At 39.9% G+C, this 22397-nt stretch overlaps 2 protein-coding genes across 3 annotated transcripts in view; one reads left to right on the top strand and one right to left on the bottom strand.

The window, feature by feature from the left end:
* The window catches only part of atg5 (ATG5 autophagy related 5 homolog (S. cerevisiae)), a 41272-nt gene extending 29600 nt beyond the window's left edge, over positions 1 to 11672 (bottom strand). Inside the window, exons 1-6 of one of the 2 annotated variants that reach the window (XM_039805274.1) lie at positions 11524 to 11672; positions 10916 to 11106; positions 9639 to 9766; positions 7690 to 7768; positions 6580 to 6742; positions 680 to 774 (exon numbers count right to left, since the gene is read on the bottom strand). In XM_039805274.1, the coding sequence (XP_039661208.1) occupies positions 680 to 774; positions 6580 to 6742; positions 7690 to 7768; positions 9639 to 9766; positions 10916 to 11023 (573 nt within the window). In that variant the 5' untranslated portion in view covers positions 11024 to 11106; positions 11524 to 11672. Of the gene's footprint in view, positions 1 to 679; positions 775 to 6579; positions 6743 to 7689; positions 7769 to 9638; positions 9767 to 10915; positions 11107 to 11309; positions 11471 to 11523 lie in introns of those variants that run through there. The other variant, XM_039805275.1, reaches the window with a different exon arrangement.
* A 285-nt stretch (positions 11673 to 11957) lies between these two features.
* On the top strand, positions 11958 to 20984 carry dctn3 (dynactin 3 (p22)). The gene is made up of 7 exons (XM_039805280.1): positions 11958 to 12146; positions 13383 to 13467; positions 16763 to 16849; positions 17590 to 17673; positions 18834 to 18892; positions 18998 to 19057; positions 20569 to 20984. Exons 1-7 carry the CDS (start codon positions 12045 to 12047, stop codon positions 20653 to 20655), a joined length of 564 nt encoding a protein of 187 aa, XP_039661214.1. The 5' UTR covers positions 11958 to 12044; the 3' UTR covers positions 20656 to 20984.
* Positions 20985 to 22397: the final 1413 nt, after the last annotated feature.

The raw sequence follows: 22397 nt of genomic DNA on the forward strand, positions 1-22397 counted from the left end.
TCTTGGCCTTTGTTATTTAGAGACTGATTATTGTATCGGAGGTGACAAGAACAAAAAAATCTGCTGTAAAACAGTGAAGTTACGAGCAGCAAATATACATAATGAATGTTTCTCTGAATGTTTCACTTAAACATTAGGCGGAAATTGAAAGATTGGCATCGAAAAAGCGAGTCTGATTAGACTATCAAGCTTGGTTAATCGATGGCTTTCTTTACATGTAATGAAATAGGAATCACCTTTAAATAAAATAGCTGACTAATGTTTCAAGATGGGTTGTTAAACACACAGTAGGTTGTTTTTCTGCATGAAATGAAATGTGACATAACATGACTCCGCAGTTGCACAATGTGGAAAACTGAAAAGTGATGAAATGTTTTTTACTGATATTTTGTATGCAGGTGTGTGTGTGTGTGTGTGTGCGTGCCAAGGAGAGGCAAAATGTACCCATCGTGGTTCATAAGCTGAACAGGAACAAATGAGCCAGTGTCTGGTTGGAGGTGAATTCCCTTCAGTCCCGTCAGTCAGTCATCTGGCTACATCTACTGGGCTGACTGGCAAACTTCAACTTTACTTGCCAGAGTCCAAAGACTCCAAATTTACAGGCTAAACTAAAAATGAAGTTATAAAATCATTGTGGAGGGGGAAAACTTAAAGTCGTGTTGGTGTGTGTGTGTGTTACCTGGTATATCCTGAAGGGGATGTATCTGAAGCCTCCCTCCTCGGTGGGATATTCCATCAGCTTCCTGTTCATGGCCCAGAACTGGTCAAACTTATCTGTGACAACACAAACACACACACACACACACACACACACACACACACACACACACACACACACACACACACACACACACACACACACACACACACACACACACACACACACACACACACACACACACACACACACACACACACACACACACACACACACACACACACAGTATCTTCAAAATCCTTCCTTCTAGTCTGGAAAATGGCTGCATTTTAACACTGTCATCTGTTAATCGGATTCTCCGTTTATAAGTAATAGAAGACTAGCGACACAAACAATATTTAGCTTATCTTCCACATAACGTGATGATGATCATTGGTACCAACGGAAATGTGTTTATAGCACTGTGTATCAAAAGCAGTGAAGTGCTGAACGATTTGTTGTCCTGTTTACCTATTCTTTGATTCTTTGGGCCCTATTCTAACGATCCAAGTGCACGGCGTGAAGCGCATGGCGCAGGTGCGTTTAGGGCGTGTCCAAATCCACTTTTGCTAGTGATGGCGGAAAAAAGGGTCCGTGCGCATGGATCAAAAGGGTTGTACTTAGTGTCTTCATTAATTCATAGGTGTGTTTTGGGTGTAACATGCAATAAATCAATCAGTGTGTCATCTCCCATTCCCTTTAAAAGCCAGGCCCGTTTGGACCTTGGCGCATTGCTAGGGTTGGGTACCGAAACCCGGTTCCACTATGGTACTGGTTCCTACGCAAACGGTAGTATTCGGACCGGATTAGAACGCAAATTTCGGTTCCGACTGAAATATTTTCCCTCTGTCGCTCCGGACAGCTGCAGCCTCTTTTTTTCTTCTGCCGAGTGGCGCACGTGCCCGCTCGCGGTGTGAAGCGCGTGTCCGCGCTATTCCCCCGACATGCACTCTACTATCACAGCTGATAGACGCCTTTTTGTACACGCTCTGAAACGGACGTAAAAATATCACACTTTCTCTGGATTCTACCGTAAGCTAGCTACCGTATATGTAGGCTACTTTTAAAATGGCATATTTTCCCTCTGGGCTCACCAAAACGGACGTAAAAGCATATTAACAATTCACTGACTGCACGTGATCGCTAGTAAACATTACACTTACTCTGCTAGTCTATCGTTCAAGACAAGAGCCTGTAGCCTGGTGGTGGGGGAGGCGAGACAGCCTCCCCAAATTGTCTGCCCTTTCAAACTCCTACCTGGGTGTGTACAGACCTCTTGGACACCGTCTGAGAGAGTTTTCTCCTATGCAGTAGGCCTACATGCCATAAGTCAGGAGAGGTGTAGTATCTTGCCAGAGAAGGCAAATATGGTCATTTTTCTGCAAAAGAACTGCTAAAGTTTGAAGCTGGTTGGCATACCAACTCAACAACATTTATTTTGTTTTTACTTGTTAATAGTGTAGCTGTTACTTGTTAAATTATTGTAGTTGTGTGTTAGGTGACTTAGGTTTACTTATTATATATTTAAGTACTTTAAAACGTTAATATATTGTTAAATTTAAATAATTTTCAATAAAAAAAAAAAAAACTCCATAAAAAGCCTTTCTTTTATGTCATTTTTCAGTTTTTCAAGAATCGGTTTAGGAATCGTTTAGGAATCGGAATCGTTTTAAAAGTACCGGTTCGGCATCGGAATCGTAAAAATCCAAACGGTACCCAACCCTACGCATTGCTATTATGATGGAGGATTTGCACCGTAATATTTTTATTTGTAATATTTTGCATGTGTGTGTGCTGCTGCGCTTCCCTGTGTGTGTGTAACAAGCATAGTGTGCGCAAGCTCTGCACGAGCCTAGGAGCATTTTACTAATGCGCTGTTAAAATAAGAATGAAATGCTGCGTTATTGACTTTAGACCAGGTTTTGTTGGTCAATGGTGCGATCACTCTCCACTGCCTCAAGATAGCAATACGCCAAGAATGGCCCATGGGCACAAAGATGGGCGCAGGTGCATTTGCTATTTAAACGACGCGGGCGCTGGACGGGAAATTTAAGACTGCGTCGGTCTTAAACTAGCAAAGACACTTGCATCGGGATTTTGCGCTGCGCCGGGCCCTTTGTGTCAGTGTCCTTACTATCACAGGAACTTGAACCTTGGTCCTACGGTTAAAGGACGGCCGTTCATCATCAAAAATGATTCCACCCAGCATGTGCTGGTTTCAAAACCTCCGTCTCCCTCGCCTCTCGCTTTCACATAAACCTTCTGAAAACATTTCTGTTTTCTCTCTACTGGATGAAAGTACGAGCCATCCCTGTTTCTCTCTCTGTTTCTGGTCTCATTTTGGACGTGAAAGTTTTGGTTTCGAAAAGGTTTCACCTCTCACTTTCATGTGCCAAAGGTGAGACCAACTCCTTGTTTTTGATTAGTTCATAGACATTCTCCGTTTCTGTGTTTAATATAGTTACAGATAGTTTGACAGCGTGAACCACACCCTGAACTTTTCAAAACAGTTGAATCAGTTCACAGGATCATCCATTAGTCTCCCTAAATGAATATGTTTTCTGTTCTTGTATTAAGCTGTGCCACTGTTCTCTCTCTATTAGTTTCAGGGGGAAAGTGGAAGAGAGATAAGCAGCTGAAGTTTTGTGGGTTTGCCTGCAAACCTGTTCAAAACATTCTCAGTGCCACGTGCACAGTTTTGACAATTGCATGACAATTAAGTACTAAGCACAAATTATCTCCAGTTAGTTTCCTGGCCACGATTTGCATTGCATTAAGTTGACTTTCTTGTCAACTTCATGTGAAATGAATATCTTATCTATCTATTTATCTTTACTTTCACAAACAGCAGCTTAACATCGGGAGAAAATGCTGTAACAGAACTAAAGAGATAATAAATGTGTAAGAACGTAATTCATGTAAACAATAAGAGCACAAATACCGTTTTCTGTCTTAATGTCTTAATATGAGAGCACACTCTACCACACAGATAAATACAGTGTAACAACAATATGTGTCAACTTGAGGCATTCACGCATGTAGGAGTGCTGTTGACATTTTAATAAAAGCATGTCTGTTACGTGGCTTGTTCTTTAAACAATGGATAATACATTTCTTAAAACAAGTGGTTTTGATCTGTGTAGGTCTTCATCAGGGTTCAAAAAAGAAGACATAATTTAATATGTTTATAACTAGCACAAAAATAGTAAATAATAAATCAGTTTGTCGAGCGACAGAAAATGAATCTGACTGTTATATTGTTTGAGTTATTTAATCAAGCAAAAATGTCAAATATTTGCAGGTTCTAGCTTATCATAAGTAAAGACACGCTGCTTTATTTCCATTTAACATCATTTTAAATTGGACAAATTTTTTTGCTCCATAGTTTGGACCAGGGGCGTAGGCAGAAATAGTATTTTGGGCGGGCCAGTACAAAAGTGGGTGGGCCATTTTCTAAAAGACGAAGTAGCAAAAAGGACTAACTGAAAAAAACAGCAACGATTTTACCTTCCAACATACTGCATTACAACGGCAATAACAGTACTGTCTCCAACATGCTCAACTAACAAAGCTCCGTCTAAAAAGTTTGTACACAACAATATAGACAAAAAACAGATTGTAACATATTCAGGCTAAAATATATTTGCACCGGCAGCAACAGCAGCATTGGCTCTGCACAGCACTGTTATAAAATGAACCCTTTTATTGCACAAAGTGGCAACTAAACATGAACCCACACAGCAGAGAAGGCATTTACATACTGCAGGACGTAGAATAGCCTACATCAGACAGAAATCACACATGTAACAATGCAACAGCATTGTTGCTTCAGGACTATGGTCAGATCATGAGCAGCAAATGGCTACCAGCAGTAAAAGAAAATCAAAGAATGAAAACTTCCAGCCAAGCATTGTTTAGCTAAATTATGAAAGATATAATGAAAAGTGGCCAGCCAGGTGCCAAATCTTAGACCGTGTATTAAGTCCACGGCAGTGACAGGATCAAAGAAAACTCAAAACTAGGTCACTCACACAGAAGTTATCTTCTTATTTAATGTGGGCAAAACACAAACGCGTTTCAGCTAGAAGCCATTATCAGTATTCACCATTTCTTACTAAAAAAGGAAGGTTACTAGGTTACTTAATTAATAACACAAGAAGTGTGAAAGACGTTTGACTTAATGTTACCTGTGTGAGGGCCTCTCTGGCTGATGGGTCGTCAGCTCCGCTGAGGAAATGTCTGCACATACTGCAGAAAAGCTCGTCCTTATTTACACTGGATTCCATCCAAGAAAACTGTCCATACCACTTTAAAGAGAAGCCATTGTTGTCGCGGTAACTTTTAAAAGTGCATTGCTTAACACATCCGTGGTAGCTAGCTACGTTGTCTAAACAGCCAGCTAGCTAACGTTAGCTGCTGAAGGCAGCCCGGAGAGTCTGCCTGTTGTTACCATAGCAACCAACTATGTTCCGAAGGCGTTTGATTGTTTGGTTTAAACAGTTTTGTTTTAATCAGAAGAAAATACACATTAAACACACACAACTAGCTAGTCCTGTTATTATTTCTTTTTTTGCATACATTTGAATATTTTTCATAACAAAACGTATTTTGATTAAACTTGGCTGGACGGGCCAGTGAGTAAAGTGGGCGGGCCAGTGCCGCCCTGGCCAATACTGCCTACGCCTCTGGTTTGGACCCAAAAAAGAAGACATTTGAAGGCGAACTGAACTGATGAACATTCTTTCACAATTTTAACATTTAATAGACTAAATGATTGATTGATTGATTATTAGAAAAAATAAAAAAAAAATAAAAATAAAAAAAAAAAAAAATTGGAATTTAAAAAAAAAAAAAAAAAAAAAAAAAAAAAAAAAACGAGTTAATGTGTGCTAATAACTACCAACTCAAAAGGAGGAGAAGCACGACAATTATAGATCAAAACAAGGTGACATATTTATAACTAAGTGACCCGGAGGGCAGTGACCGGTGACCAAAGTGTTTATTGTTGCCGTGTTTGATCACTTTGACCTGCAGAGATTCCAAGAATCTCACACCACGCATTGAGTTTGGCTTTTCAAAGACCAGCTCAAACCCCAAACTTGGGAATCCATCCCACACACCCCCCCCAGTTCCTACTCCCACATCAAAAGCTACCAATGCTTCAGCCCCGCTGCCCCAACTTCTCCTACACAAAACCACTGCAATCACAACCAACAGCCAATAAGAAATCAACCTGTCTGGACAGATGGGTGGAAACGGAAAGGGAAGCTGGTGGGTGGTTTTAGGTGGGAGACGTTTTGGAAGTTGAGGCTTCAAAGACTGCTATCAGAATAAAGGCAGATGTGTGTGTGTGTGTGTGTGTGTGTGTGTGTGTGTGTGTGTGTGTGTGTGTGTGTGTGTGTGTGTGTGTGTGTGTGTGTGTGTGTGTGTGTACAAGGAAACAAGGAAGGAAGTGAAGTCTATTTGGTTGTATTCTTTGTCTCTTTGAAAGCACCACACCTACACATGAGTGCATCTTTTGCAAACAACTATAAAAAATAAATTGTGTGCTAGCCAATAACATTAAATATGATTGCACAAATTATTGTGTGTGTGTGTGTTTGTGTGTGCATGTGCAAGCATGCATAAAAGTGTGCGAGCTACAGGGAGACAACATATGTGCATCTAAGTGTTAATGAGTGAATGTGTGTGACTTCCCCAACAGCTGCTTGTGGTCTTTCTTCTTTGAAATGTGTGTGTGTGTGTGTGTGTGTGTGTGTGTGTGTGTGTGTGTGTGTGTGTGTGTGTGTGTGTGTGTGTGTGTGTGTGTGTGTGTGTGCGTGCGTGCGTATGTGCGTGTGTGTGTGTGCGCGTATGTGCGTGTGTGTGTGTGTGTCTCTCACCGTTCTGCAGGCCCATCCACAGCTGTTTGTGGTCTTTCTTCTGCATGTCGTTGACGACTTGGCTCTTGTGCTTCAGAGCGTCGGCCTCCTTGATGCTGGACATGAAGTGAGCCTCGATCACAGAGTTGGACGGACAGTGGAGCAGGTCACGATCTGGAAAATTCTGACACATGCCCGAGAGAAACATTTTATTTCAAGCTGCACTCTCTGTGTGTTTTTTGGCCACTAGGGGGGAGGAAGAGCTTCACAACAAGCTGGCTGACGAACAATTGTTTATTCACACATCCGCTGTAGCAGGCACGGAGCTACATTACCATTTAATGGAGTTGTATTTGTATTCACGTGATAATGTATGTAATATAATGTCCAATATTCAGTCTCTTTTCTGCACTGTTTTGGTCTGCACCTAGCCTGGAAATCCAGACCCAAATCTGAAAGATTAAGGGTCTGGCATTGAGTAATGAAAATGGCCCAACTCGAGGGGAAGCACCAAGCATGCATTTGAAAATCTCACTGCACACAATTGGATAACACTACGACCAATCACAACAATACACGGGGTGACGTATCCAGAGCGTACCCATACGCTTAGCTACCAGCGGAGCTAACTGGTAGATTAAACTGTCGTCATCTGTTTAGCTCGCCTCTGGCCCGCCGATATCAGATACACCAATGTGATTGGTGCAGCTCAGCTAAAAGGGCATAGTTAATGAGCATCAGTGACTCGCTGATCAAATTCAAATTGTGCTCTCGTGAGAACTCTGGATTTCTAGGGTAGTCTGCAGCAACTCTTGAGGGAAAGCAGCCAGATGTTCCACTTTCTAGTTGCTAACTTTGTTTGAGCTGCTAACTAAACTTTGAGTACGTGTCATTTGTTTCACTGTTTATATACAAATTCTCACTAATGGAGCTTTACCTGATTTATGTTTTTTTAAGTTTAGAATACAGTTTAACACAAAATATATACAATTTACAGATAGAATATAAAGACAGACACAGTATTGTTGATACTATACATGAACACACACACACACACACACACACACACACACACACACACACACACACACACACACACACACACACACACACACACAGGTTGACTTTTACCTTAAAGTGCACAGTGATGCTCCAGGGTAAGACGGTGTTGGACGCATGGAGGTCAAACAGAACTCCAATTGGATAGTGCCTGGAACCAGGAAACGCAAACAGGAAATCATGTTACTTACAGTACAAGTGTGACTGCCCAGAGGCATCGCCTGTTTTATCAGCCATTTAGCGACTGACATCCATATGAAACGTTTTACTCCTAAACACGGTGGATCTGTTTTAAAACAATGTGACCTAAAATTTCTAAAAAACACTTTGTAGCTACGGTCTTGAAATTATTAAGGGTCTTATAATGAGCAGCAGACAAAATTGACGTCAGTTTTTTGTCATCTTTCAATGTTTGTTTCTCTGGATGCCGTGTGTAAACTTCAGTCAGTCAGTTTACATTTCACTCCAACATTTTTATTTGTCACTTCCTGTGTTTCAGTCAACAGGTATTTGATGCTTTTCTTATCACCGCCTCAAATCAGATGAGTTTATAGTCATGGTCAATCCCACTCACTAACAATGTTAGTCATTTAGGGCTAGTTCCCATAAAGCCAACAAGCCAAGTTCTACGAAATCTGTAATTTAAGAAATGTCCAAACTAACTAACTGACTAACTCCCATTACAGGTTACCAGACCTTAAAATAATGTCTTAAAAATGGTACGTTTGTCCAACCAAACCAAAGGTGTTACATTTACAATGATAATAATAAATAAATAAATAATAATTTGCAATTAACAATAAGAAAAGAAAAACAGCAGAATGTCACATTTGAGTGGATGAAACATCCAATTGAATGAATATCAACACTGACATTTGTATGTATCAGTATGTTTGTTATTTTTTTTGTATGTATTTTTCTCAAGTTGGTGGAAGTGTAGTCTCACTTTGCCAGACCCTCCTCCAAAGCGTGATGAAGGGGGGACTGGCTACTCCATAATGCATTCGGGGATGGGAGGAAAACATGCTCTGGTTTAATGGCATTTATTTAAACCAATCACAATCGCCATGGGCGGTGCTAAGCTCCCCACAGAACTGCTGCAAAATATCATGAGAGAGAAAACTCAGATTCGACAGGTAGTCGGCTAGCTGTCTCAATTTACCCTGCAGAGATCTGAAGAGCAGTCAAAAATAGTCCTCATAAATCCACCAAATTTAAAATTCCAACACAAAGAAAGTGGAAGGAAACGGAAAATACACACATCCGGCGGCATTTCCTGCAGCAACGGAGCAATCCCGGAACTGGAACGTCAAGGATATAGACTACTGGTAGTGTGATGCTATGGTACTATAGACCAGGCTCTTCATCATCTGTGTTGCAATACTGACACCTTGTGGCTGAACTTTGTGCCTGCTGGCTGTTAACTGGCTGTACTGCTGATCTCAGCAGACAGGCAGGTAAGAAACTAACTTGGTGCCCATGGTAAACGGCAGCTGATGGTGCTTGGAGTTGCAGGTTGTGTGAATACACAGTTATGATTCTGACTGTGTATGGCATTTGTTGGAGACTGCGGATGTTTGTACTTGAGGCAGTACAACAAGGTACACAAACAAGGTGGAGAGTATTAAAAGTCTCATGAAAATTAGTTTAAACGTTGGGGAAATAGAAAATAGATTTATTTTCAAGCTGACGCACAACAATGAGCCAGGTTCCTGCTGATGGTGCTAGTTGTAATATGGTGCACATTTTATAATGGGGAGGGTTTGCCCAAAATAATTTTACTGGGAGTACATTTCTACAAGAACAGGGAAATAAAAAAAAAAAGAAGATAAGAAGAGAATGAGATCTGATAAATAAAATGACACTTACCTGTTCTTCTTACATGTATTTGGCATACATAACACCAAACAATACGACCAAGGTAACACTTTCACCAATGTACCAACTCATAATGCACTCACACCCAACCTTTCCCCTGAGAGAACTAGCAAAACCAGTTCATCTAACTACCATTCTCTCACCATTTCAGTGGCGTCCCCTCGTACTCCAACCACATCTCCTCCACGTCATCGGTCCTCACCACTTTGTGGAAGTGTTTTTTCACCTTGTCTGTAACCAGAGTCAAGTAGCTCACCCTGGGTAACAACAGCTGAGAGAGACAAGAGGAGAGAAAAAGATATGAATGATCAAGCATTACATAAAAAGAGAGTATTGACATGCTATCATTCATAGGCAAAGTGCTTACATCACTGTGGTAGAGAGCTGCAAGCAGAGATTTGCAGTGGAAGTGGCTGTGCTAAATGTGTTTATATAGAATTTGAATAATGCTGAGGCAAGATCTTCAACTTGCTCTGTGTTGTCTTTAGTTTTTTTTAGTCTTCACATGGGATTTACGTAGCTTCCAACATGTATCTTACATTGGAGGTGCACATAAGCTACAGTGTGCTTTAAACACCCTGTAATGCACAAAAAAAAAAACACACTCGCAGACGATCGCTTTTTCTGGTCTGACCGTAGCTTTAGAGGCTACAGCTCCTAAAGTACAACGGAGTATTGTGTGGGTATTGACCTAAAGCAGGAGCCTTGAGTGAAAAGCCTCTTTCTCTTCCAGCCAGTCGGCCACTATTCAATATGAGCAGCTACCAGACTGACAAAGACAGGGTGCATTGAGAGCAATAGTGTGATAAATCAATTAACAATGATGCGGGTATCCCCTAAAATACATCACAGAGAGCATCCTGACAGGGAACATCACTGCCTGGTACAGTAACAGGAGCAAACAGGACGGCAAGGCCCTGCAAATGGGGGGCTGTTTGGCTGAACATACAACGGATTGTGTCCTACCACGCCTAAAGGATTTTTACACCAGGTGTTGCGAGAAAAAGGGTAGGAGAATCATAAAAGATCCAAACGACTCAAGTAACAGCCTTTTCTCCATGTTGAGGTCGAGTAGAAGGTAGCAGACACACCAGGCCAGAATTTAGGAATTGAAGCTCAGGAGAAGCTTCTAGATGCAAATGACAATTCAAATTGATTGATAACATTTATAGTGTATTTTCTCAGTAGAAGTAACTTTTCATCTGCTGATGAAAAATACGGGACACAGTGTTTTGTGATATGCTAAACATGAAGTCATCTGGTATGTCTCCTTATATACTGATGTGAAATACAGATCTGTAGGCTCAGATGGGGCTTCCAGGAAGCATGGAGTTGAGTGTCTTAACATGAGTGGCAGGCAAAAGTTAGGTCTGGCCTCAGGGTGTGTGGCTATTCGAAGTCAGAGAGCAACTGCACTTACATAGTAGGGCTCGGCCTCTCTCTCAGTAACCTCATCCTGGTTGAGAATGAAGCAGGTGGGGATCCGGCCGAACCACACGTCTCTCAACACGTCCTTGTCATCTGCCATGCTGCTCCTGCTCCCAGTGGCACATAAAGAATAAATTCCCCAAACACAAAGACAGACTCCGAAGTCCAATGGAAGACAGCTTCCTGCAGTGAACAACATAGCAGAGCAGACAGGCATGCATTAATAAAACCTTTGTCAACACAGTCCACAATACCACAATAAAGTAAACAGTACAACACAAGCTAGTTTCCACACTAACTCAGCTTTAGGTAAGCCGCATATGGCTTTATTAATTCGTCAGGGGAGCTATTACCAAGTTATAGTCCGGGAGAAGAGAGCGACTCACCTGGTAGACTTTCAAAACTATCAAACTACGCAGGTGTAATGCAGAAGCTGACATTAGCTTGAGGGCTAGGTAAGCTAACTTAGCTTGTGAAAACATAGCTAAGAATGGTTTACAATAAACAAATGGGCTTGTTTCCTGGATATTGTTTTTACTGTCCACTAATAAAAATGCCTTGTGTGCGAGGAAGAGATGTTGATACGTGAGAAACCCTTACTTTTTGTCGATGTTTTGCAGTCGGCTTTAATGGAAGAAGGGCCGTGACTGTCGATGTTGTCATTCCCCTGCTGTCACCGGAAAAACGGCTGAAAACCACGTTCACCGCAAAACAGCCACCCCTGGCGGACAGCTGTCTTTACTGCACCAACGACGAACACTAATAAAGTAGCAGTGTTTCTGAAATGAATGTTTATGCTCGAAATAACTTACACGTTTTAACACGACTGTGGCTTATATATTGTCACATAAAACTATTGAATTTGTAAACCTATTTGAAGACAATGTTGATAACACGCAGTAGAGGGCAGCAATGCGCCATTGTAGGGTCTAGTCTACCTTATCCATAAAAGAAAGAAAGAAGAAAGAGCGGGATTGGTCAGAGTCAGGGTAAAACTGCCAGAGTAAGCCAATCAGAGGCAGAGTAAGGCAGGGTAGGGCGGGACATGTCTTCGGGGAAAAATACTCCGCTTACGGGGCTGTTTGGATTTTGTTGTGGCTGTTAGTCTAGTAGCTTCAAGAATGGATAACATTTTGGAGGTGGATAACCTAGAAATGCGTCTTCGGGAGCTGGAGAGTCGTATATACGGGGAGAGAAGAAACAAAAGTGTAAAACCCGTCAAGGTTCGCTCAGACTAATGTAGCTATATCCTGATGAACGGGTGGGGGGCTAATAAAAAAAGCTAGCCTGCTGTTAGCTTAGCAAAGCTAACGATAGCTCTGTCAGTGCGATTGAGTAAACGCCCTTTCTATTTTATGCACATTGGCTTTGCAGCAATAGCTAGATGTTAACTAGAAAAGCATAGCAAGCTGTAATTTATGCTGCCATGACGGTGTATTTTATATGATTATAGTCATGCCTATAATAAATAATGTAAAAGTATCAATCGATAAACGATTAGATGTGATGTACAAAAACTGGAGCTAGTTTTAGCTTAATTAGCTGTTGCTACTAATCAAACAATGCTCTAAAAGTGTTTTAGACCGGTTTCATGTAATTGTACATTGACAATTGCTGGGTTTTGGACAGTAGCTCTGAACACAATAAGCATATTTAAGTTATAACAATGGACACTCTTAGGAGAAAGAATAAGTAAATAATTGGGATAAAATAAGCCTCTAAGAGAAAAATATTATTTTGAATGTAATGCAAAGCAGGGAGAGGTAGTCATTAAAAGTAAAGGCACAAATGATGGTCACTGCGATGTATTAGCTCAGGGTTGAGACTTCACTGACATGAAAAAAGTCACTGGTTTCCTGGAATTTAGGAATATGTATTTATCAGTCGGAAATTCTGGTGTATGCTTTAATAATTGTCAGCAATAAGCTTAGGTGTACATATTTTTTAGCAAATTGGCCAAAAATATGGTATGGTCCTTTTGAGCCAGTTTTACGTAGCATCATGTGATGTGAAGGAACACTTTTAACTTACAAGGGAGCATTGTAGATTCTTGATAGATGTTGTATTTGCAGGGGGGGGGAGTGCTAGTTGTTGTGTCCTGCTTAAAACGTGTTTTTATGTCTCTGATAGTTGACTGAAGTTGACCTTACTAACGTATTGTTAAGTAGTAGAGAAATAAAATATGCTGTCATGTACTCAGAATGGGATACTGTGATTGTGCGTAAGCAAATGGCCATGCTTGGTCTGCATACTGAAATTTATCATGTTCCTTTTGAATGTAATAAATCTCCATTCCTTAAAGGCATGACACACTTGAACTTGAAATTTTGTGTTTATGCACTGTATTACCTACTTGCCACATATTGCACAGAAATGCTCAGACGCATTGATTCAATTGTATGACTTTTATGTACACTTGTTAAACACTAACATTGAATCTAATGTCCTTTGTCCTGCAGTGCGCTGAGTCTTTGGCCAGGATTCAGGCTGGTCTGACCAATACGGCCAACAAGAGAGAACGAGTGAAGATCCTGCACAAGAAGAGTGAGTCACACGCTGCGTTGTATCCATCCTCACAGCCAGGGGTCCGTTCCAGGAAGGAGGTTTAACAAACTCTGAGTCTAACCCTGATCTCTGAGTTGATTTACCCTCAGATGGGAAACTCTTGAGTTTTCGGTTCCAGAACAGCTGATTTGAGTGTGTTCAATCAACTCAGAGTATGTTCACGCGCGTGCACCACCACAACAAAAAGGCAGCATGAATGGAGCCTTGATACTACGATTCACCATGGTAACAACCACAAACAAACGGGTCGGCGGAAATACTCATGCGCACAAACGAGTTTGAACCTACTGTCTATGGTTTGAACATGTATTTCGTTAAAAAAGCAAGACAGCGGTTGCTGCTGCAACAGAGAGAGAATTGGTGTGGGAGGAAATTTCTGCTTGAGTCAATGCGTAAGCATTAACCGTGTATTCATTTCATATTTAATCACAGTTAACTTATAATATTACTGGTGAAAACTGGAATTGTATTACACCTATAATTTCATTTGGGTGCAATCCTGCGGGCGAAAAAGTAAGCTATACTAATCCTTTCTTTCTTTATTTATTTATTTATTTGATAGGGACAATGCTCATTGATCAACAGACAAATTACTTGCTGTAAACAAGCCAGAGTTAGCTACAAGTGCTAGTTTCCATCTGTTGTCCTTAGCCAGGTCTTAACAGGCACTCAAAATACAAAAATCAATACAAATACACTATAAATCTAATAAATACAGTAGCAATGTAATAAATACAGCAGAAATTTTAGAACAATATGAATATACCCTCAAACAGACAATATGTTGCTCACCTCATCTAATCCTCAACTTAATTACAGTATAAATAAAGAAAAAAATAAAAGCAGAGTATGTTCATGGGCTTAAGTATTTGGTGTATGATTACAATTGTAATTGTCCCTAATCCAAGATTTAAGATGTTTTTTAAAAGAGGAGCGACTATTACTCTCCCTTAATTCATTGGGCAGGCTATTCCAAAAAATTGTGGCTCTGACAGAAAAGGCTGTGCTTCCAATCCTACTTTTTCTAAATTGAACTATGCAGTCCCCTCTGGGGCTACAGCACCATCATTAACAGAACTATAATGTATAATCATTTATTTCTTTTTAATGGCTCTCACTGGTTTGTGTCCAGGGAACACTACAAAAACGTTTAAAAAAATGTTTCAGAGTGAGTCACACTTTTCTGAGGGCTCTGCATACAGTGGCTTTACTATTACAGTATGATCCACTACAGTGTTAAAGAAAACTGCCGTTTGCAAAAAAACGTAATGTCACACAAAGAATCTGCTGGGATGTTAAAGCCTGTCCACGATGGTGGATGTTAGTGATATGAGGACGGATAAGGTATCTACATATCTGATGGACTGTGGAAAAAATGTGGAAATGAAAATACATTTAGTCGGGACTCAATATCATCTCCCGACGTAAACTCTCTGTGAAGTAATACAGCTTTTTCATCAATGGGGTCGTCGACAAAAGGACATGACATGTTTGAGAACAAACGTTTTATAATCTGCCTAACAATAAGAGAAAACCTGCTCCCGACCAGGTTAGGTTCACAGGCTCAGTTACCGTAGTAACTGACTCTGAGGTTGAGTTACCTCTCTTTCTGAAACGGAAAACCCAGAGTTTCCCTCATTCCAGGGTTAACAAACTCAGAGTTTTCACTAAACCTACTTTCTGGAACAGACCTCTGGATTACAGGCTTGTAACTGTTTATCTACAATATTGTTATTTTTTTCTTGCCATTTTGCTTTTATTTCCTTTTATTTAATGGTCAGTGTATATATAGACAGGGAAACGTGGGGAGAGGGAGGGTTATGATGTGCAAGAAAGCAGTGGCGGTATGTAACTAAGTACATTTACTCAAGTACTGTACTAGTACTTTTCATGCTACTTTCTACTTCTACTCTGCTGCATTTCAGAAAGAAATGTTCTACTTTTTTACTCCACTACATTCATCTGACAGCTTTAGTTACTAGTTACTTTACAAATTAAGATATTTGCACACAAAACACATGTAGTTTATAAAATATGATGTTTTATTATAAATTAAACTACCCAACAGTATAACGACCTACAAGTCCAGCTAACACGATTAGACCATTAAACACTTAGTTGACTGACAGAACTGTTTGGATTGTTTCCAGTTTCTAAAATGGGAGGGTTTTTCTGCATTGAGTACTTTTACTTTTAATACTTTAAGTTCATTTTCCTGGTGATACGTACATACTTTTACTTAAGTAACATTTTCAATGCAGGACTTTTACTTGTAACAGAGTATTTTTACAGTGTGTTGTTAGTACTTTTACTTAAGTAAAAGGATCTGAATACTTCTTCCACTACAGCAAGAAAGATCCCGTGGCCTGGAGTTGAACTATGACGTTTTGTAATGCTGCACACAAGTTGCAGGGATGCAATGAGTCAAGATGCTCATATTCAGTGGTGGAATGTAATTAAGTACATTTACTCAAGTACGTACTTAAGTTCAAATTTGAGGAACTTGTACTAAATTTGAGTATTTTCTTTTCATGCCGCTTTCTACTTCTACTCCGCTACATTTCAGACAGAAATATTGTACTTTTTACTCCACTACATTCATCTGACCGCTTTAGTAAATTTACAAATTAAGATTTTTGCACAAGAACACATGTAGGTCTAGTTTATACAGTATGATGTTTTATTATGAATGAAAGTAGCCAACAATATAACAGCCTACAAGTCCAGCTGAAATGATTAGACTATTAAACACACAACTGTTTGGATCGTTTCCAGTTTCTAAAATGTGAGGTTTTTTCTGCATTGAGTACTTTTACTTTTAATACTTTAAGTACATTTTCCAGATGATACTTGCATACTTTTACTTAAGTAACATTTTCAATGCAGGACTTTTTACTTGTAGCAGAGTATTTTTACAGTGTGGTGTTAGTACTTTTACTTAAGTAAAGGATCTGAATACTTCTTCCACTACAGCAAGAAAGATCCCCTAGCCCGGAGTTGAGCTATGACGTTTATGTAGTATGTGCATTAACAATTTGGCCACCGGGCTCCTCTAAATATTGAAATATTTTAGAAACGTAGGTCATTCACAGGGCCCACTGAGCATTTAAAAGAAATACATTAAAAAGCTGACATAAGATGCAAAAAATGCTACCAAGTGCATATCTGAAATTCCAAATGTCATCCTGTAACAGTGCTTGCAGGAATGTTTCTGTAGTCCGACTTTAGACTGTTGGGTGAGTCTGTAATCCGAATTATTGGTGTTGTGGTGCAGTTGAGGACCTGCTGAAGTACCTGGACCCCCAGTTCACAGACCACATCTCTGTACCTGACGCCATGAAGCTGGAGTTCATTCTTGCTGGTAAGAACCAGTAGGCCTGTAACAATTATTACACAATTGTCTTATTGTCATTTTTTTTTTTTATAATTGCGGTGTCTTTCTTTAACCGCAATTAATTGCTGAAATTAGCTAAGCTCTCAAGGTGAATGACTGGTCATTGTTGATTCAGTTTAGATTGTAATTAAATAAATGATTGGTCTGACTAAATATTTTTATTATTTAAATTGTTTGTTGTTTGCACTTGACCCTACACGTTCACAATAACAAAAATGACAAGGAGGGGATACAGAAAAATGTTTTTTATGATAATAAAGAGTTATGATAATAATGAGGCGTGGTTTACTTCATAGGCTGTGTAGTTGTGTTAAGGTTTTATCTTGGTCATATAACTGCTATAAAACCACAAGAATACTTACATATTTTTTAAGTTGACAGCAAGAGACAATTATTTCTGAGACAATTAATTGTGCAGCAAAATTTGGAATGGTTACCGCTCTGAGAATCAAATAAAAAATCATCTGTAATCAAAGTGATCTCAGATAGTTTCTTTATTTTAGGCTTATATTATTAAATTATTGTATATGCAGCCGCATTGTATTTGTAATTCTGATGCTTAATTAATGCTATGAATGTAAAATGCAATGTTATGTTGTGTCAAGTTATCACATGACCTAATAAGGATTTTATTGTGGAAGGCTAAAAGAGTAGCTCACTTCTGATTCAGAGCTCACGGTGATGCTGTTGTGTGTTTGTCTGCCCAGAGGAGGACTTCCTGCTTTCCCAGGCTGCTTTGCTGGAGCAGGTCAGCAACACGCAGCCGCTGCTGGACAGCACGTACATCCGAGGTGAGCGTCACTTGGCAGGAAAGTAAGCAAAGCCAGGACGGAGCCAACATCGGCTCCGTGGTTTTAACCCTGACAGCAAAGTAGGAAGGAGCTCATGTTTACTGCTGATTGCCTGTTTGATAGCCAAGTGTCTCAACATGAAGAAGGGTTAGGGTTTAGCGGAAGTTTGTTGGACACTTTGGCTTGTTTTTTTTGTTTTGTTTTAGGCGAAATCTATCAAATAATGTGTTTATTTGCTGGAAGGATGTCTGAGATCCTGGACTTTAAACCGCTGCTAAATTGTATCGTCATGTTTTGTGTGGTTTAGTGCTGAAAGGGGATTGAGCTCAGCTGGATGCACTCAGGTTATCTTGTAGGGAACATTTGACCCAGTTCATCATAGAGTTTACTTTGTTGCTTTTTTATTTCCAAAATACCATCACTACTACCTACAATATCAGCCACTTCTAATACATTTTGTATCCATTTATACCTTTTTCTTTGGATGCAGGTTCTCTCCACACAATATTCGTACCATGTAACAGTGATACTGTCAGCACTACACACATTCAGCAGTATTTATTAGCAGCATGTCATTCATTCTGACTACTAAAGTTTGAACATGATTTAAAGGACAATTCTGGCGCAAAACGAACCTAGGGGTTAATAACAGATGTGTACCCACTCTGTCGTTCTCCGGGACATGTTTTCTTGCTAATCGAATGTGTTTATAGCTTGAAACAAGCTAGCGCGGATCACTGATTAGCTTACAACACTAGTATATGGGGCACAGGGACACTCAAATTAAATCGCTATTTAATACCACTAAAAAAGCTCAAAATATCACCACACATCAACGGTAGCATAATGAGGGTCCCTACATGTAAACCAAAGCATTGAAAACTTTGTAAGTGTACAGACAGTTTATTGAAAAGATAGATTATAAAGACACTCGCATCATGACTTACAGCTGGCGATGCAAACTAAAATGCATGCTATAGTCCCTGTTCAAACATGTTGTCATGCTTTAGAGAGAAATGAATGTCACTAATCTTGTTATGTGACTCTCTACCCTTTTAGTCCCTAGCGTGGTGTTTTGCGGTGGTCTGGTCCAGCTGCTGGATCGGTAGAGTGTTTATTCCATCAGGACTGTGTTAGCTGTGTGTTTCTGTTGCCCACAGATGTACCGGAACACGCCACCAAGCTGCAGCGCCTGTCACAGATTCACATCAAAGAGCAGGTAACCCCCCTCTTTCTCTTTCTCTTTCTCTTTCTCTTTCTCCGTCTGCCTCGTTTCTCTCATGTAAGATTGTATCTGTTGACCCAGTGTTTGTCTCTTTTACAGGACCAAACTGAGGCTCAGTCCTTGGAAGTGAAGAAGCTTTTTGAGGAATACAACAAAATGGTACTTTTTCTCCTCTAATTTGTTTAATATCTGTCTGCACGATCCAATATGCGCATGCGCATCAATACGCAGTAGAAAACGTTGATGCTTACCCTACACTATTTGTATCACGCATGCGTTGAAACACTTGACGGTCATGCGGCACAACTGGCGGCATATTTTTGTAGGCTACATTTTATTTTTATTTATATAGTTATTCATTATGGAGTTCACGGCGGGTCTGTTTTATAAAGATATTTAAATGTAGTACTTATTGTCACTGATCCAAAACCGCATATCGACGTCCGTGTACTACGCCTTGGCGACATTATTATTTTTGTGACATGTAGCGTGGGGATGTTGTGATGTGTTTTTTAAATGTAGCTTACGCTGTGCATTACGAGGAGTTTCCGTGATTGCCAATCCAAAATAATAAAGGAGTTGTTACATGTTACATGAACATACACCATTTTGGTTACGTGTGGAATGAAGTCTGAGTCTTTCTGTCACTGCAGACCTTCAGTTTCCTCCACACTCTCCATGAAATTCCTGCGGTGCAAAGGTGCACAAGAGTGGAACAGGTCGTGCAGTGTCGTAATAGGATTATCATCTGCGCATGCGAGAACATCTTGTGCATGTCAGATCGTGCAGGTAGCACAGATCACGTACCCACAATATCATTGAAATAAAAATGACTATAAGACAAAGTATTAAACACAAAAACATTCTAAAGTTCACATAATTACAAACTTCTTCTTGTAGTCTCTTATCTCTTGTGGGATAAAAGATAAAACTATTATTTTCATTGTCGATTAATCTGTCGATTTATTTTCTTAATTAGTGGTTTGGTCTATAAAATGTCCGAAAATTTTGAAATTTGTCGATCAGTGTTTCCCGAAGCCCAAGATGACGTCCTCATACGTCTTGTTTTAGAGATATTCAGTTTACTGTCACAAAGAAGAGAAAAAACTCGAACATACTGTATTCACATTTCAGAAGCTGCAATTTAAATGAAAAAAAATGACTCCTTATTAATATAGTTGGCGATTCATTTAGTAGTTGACAACCAATCGATTCATCTTTGCAGCTCTAGATAAAATAATTCTAGCACATAAATACTTAAATAATCAATTTAGCTTTTCTTGTCTTAAACTAATTGGGGTTACATTTCACTTGAAGGTATCTACATAAGAGTGACATGACACTGTCATGAACGTGTCATAAACATTATAAACAGTCATAAACGTATATGACATAACGCTTCTTTTAGTAAATGTCATTCGGTTTTTGTCATGACAAGTTATGGTTAGAGTTAGGGTTCATGACAGTGTCATGTTACTCTTGTGTAGATACCTTCAAATAAAGTGTTACCCTAATTTGTCTGATATACTTCTGAACTGCTGAAGTTTTGGATCCACCGGCCACTGTGATGTGATATGAGATAGAAATGAAACTTGCTGCTCAGTTTTTTTGTTTTTTTTTGTCTGCCGGGACAAAGCTCCACCCACTGATCCCTGACCTCTGATTGGCAGATGTTCCTGCTGTCCAAGCAGTTCACCCAATGGGATGAGACCCTGAGGAAGCTGGAGGAGGCCAAGGGCATTCGGCCCGTGGAGTAGCTCCTGTCAACATACGGATGAGGATGGTGGTGATGAAGAAGAAGAAGAAGACTGTGGTGGGAGCTTTAGATGAGACGCGTGTTCCATGTGTTGCTTGTTCTTCCACAATAAGTCCGAACAAAAGTGAGACAAAAGGATCGCAACATCTCACTCGCATGTTTAACTGCTTATCAGTTTTGCCAACATTGAGTTGAATCAGGTGATGTAACATCGATTAGAACTTCTAGGCCGATTCCGATTTCCTTTGAGTTTGACTTGCCGATACCGATTTTAGCCGATTCCGATTTCATTTTTTCCACTTTACAGCACACCCAAATATTTATTTTCTATCTTTTCTTAAATAGAACATTTTGCATTGAACATTTTTTGAAGAGATAATGGATCACTATAAAATATAACTATATAAATTACTCCTGGTGTGGGAAATTCACACACATCTAAAGAGCAATGTTAGAACCATTTCCTTCTTTTCACATCCAATAACCAACTTAATATAATAAATATAGCCTTGTAGTATAAAGATATTTCTCAAAACACAAGCAGGCCTGTTTGAACGTCAACAGTAACGTTACCTGAAAACATAAACGTCACCACTCATTTTACACACAGTTCAGCAACAAACTAAACGCTGGGGGAAGATTACTATGTTTTTAATGTTGTTGTGGAGCGGTATATGCACCCCCACTAACCTGGAAAGCGTTTTAAACAGTAACGTTAATACAGCGTGTCGGAGGAATACAGTCTCTTTTTTTTTTTTTTTTTTTTAAACACAGCGTCTCTTGCAGCGTCAGAGGCAGAGGGACAGTCACCGCAGCGTTTGCTAACGTTAGCTTCTTGTCTCACCTGGGGTCTGATCAACAGCAAAAATTCATCAAAGTCAGTGTGCCCAACGCTATTTTCCAATAAACTGTAGCTGTAACATTTCACGGGACCCGCGGTTTTCATGTGCCACTTATTGAGCCTCAGAGGGGAGGGAGAGAGAGAGCGGCTTAGATCAGAGCAGACTGCTCTGCAGAGCAGTGTATAATTACGACTTTATAACATTTCATGAACAGCTGAGCGGCGGTGCGCTGATCTTGCACGATGTTAATCATGCAGCGCCCGAGTGCATTTGACCGGCATAAAGTCGGCATAAGTCAGACTGACCGGCCGGTCACCGGTCATGGCCGAGCACGTGAAAATCGGCCGATTCCGGTCACTGGCCGGTCAATCGGTGCATCTCTACTCAAAGCCAATCTTATTTAATAAAATCATCACTAGAAATGGAGCAAATGTAAAGGAGATGCTGCTGTTATTTATTTTCTGACAATAGAGCTTTTATGTTTGCATATATCGACTCAACTTGTAACAAATTGTAGCACTGCCTCCCTACTGCAGGACAGTCACAAGACTTGTCGTTCTGCTCTTTACCCATGTTCTCTCTCTCACACACACACACACACACACACACACACACACACACACACAGATATCCTCTTCAAGGCTTTAGATTTTCTCTCTGGATGCCTTCTGAAATGATTTCTAAAAACTTAAATTAGCTTAATTATTCTTTCCTATATTCTAGATTTAAAATGTTCTATATGTCTCCTTTCATACAGCATGACTGCTGTTAACACAATAAATATTACTTTTTTCTTTCACGTCTCCTGTGTTTGTGATGTTTGTCACCTATCTGCAGGATTAGGGAGGGAGAATGTTAAAAATGTAGTTTTGGTCAGAGAAAAAGCATGTGAATATAATGC

The sequence above is a fragment of the Perca fluviatilis genome, chromosome 7 (assembly GCF_010015445.1).
Source record: "Perca fluviatilis chromosome 7, GENO_Pfluv_1.0, whole genome shotgun sequence".
Taxonomy (NCBI): Eukaryota; Metazoa; Chordata; class Actinopteri; order Perciformes; family Percidae; genus Perca; species Perca fluviatilis.

Bases quoted from the DNA above. Each gene is read 5' to 3' on its own strand.
- dctn3 (XM_039805280.1), top strand. From the start codon at position 12,045: ATGGATAACATTTTGGAGGTGGATAACCTAGAAATGCGTCTTCGGGAG. The intron at 16,850-17,589 runs GTAAGAACCAGT...TTGTCTGCCCAG, and splicing joins GCTGGAGTTCATTCTTGCTG to AGGAGGACTTCCTGCTTTCC. The intron at 18,893-18,997 runs GTAACCCCCCTC...TCTCTTTTACAG, and splicing joins AGATTCACATCAAAGAGCAG to GACCAAACTGAGGCTCAGTC.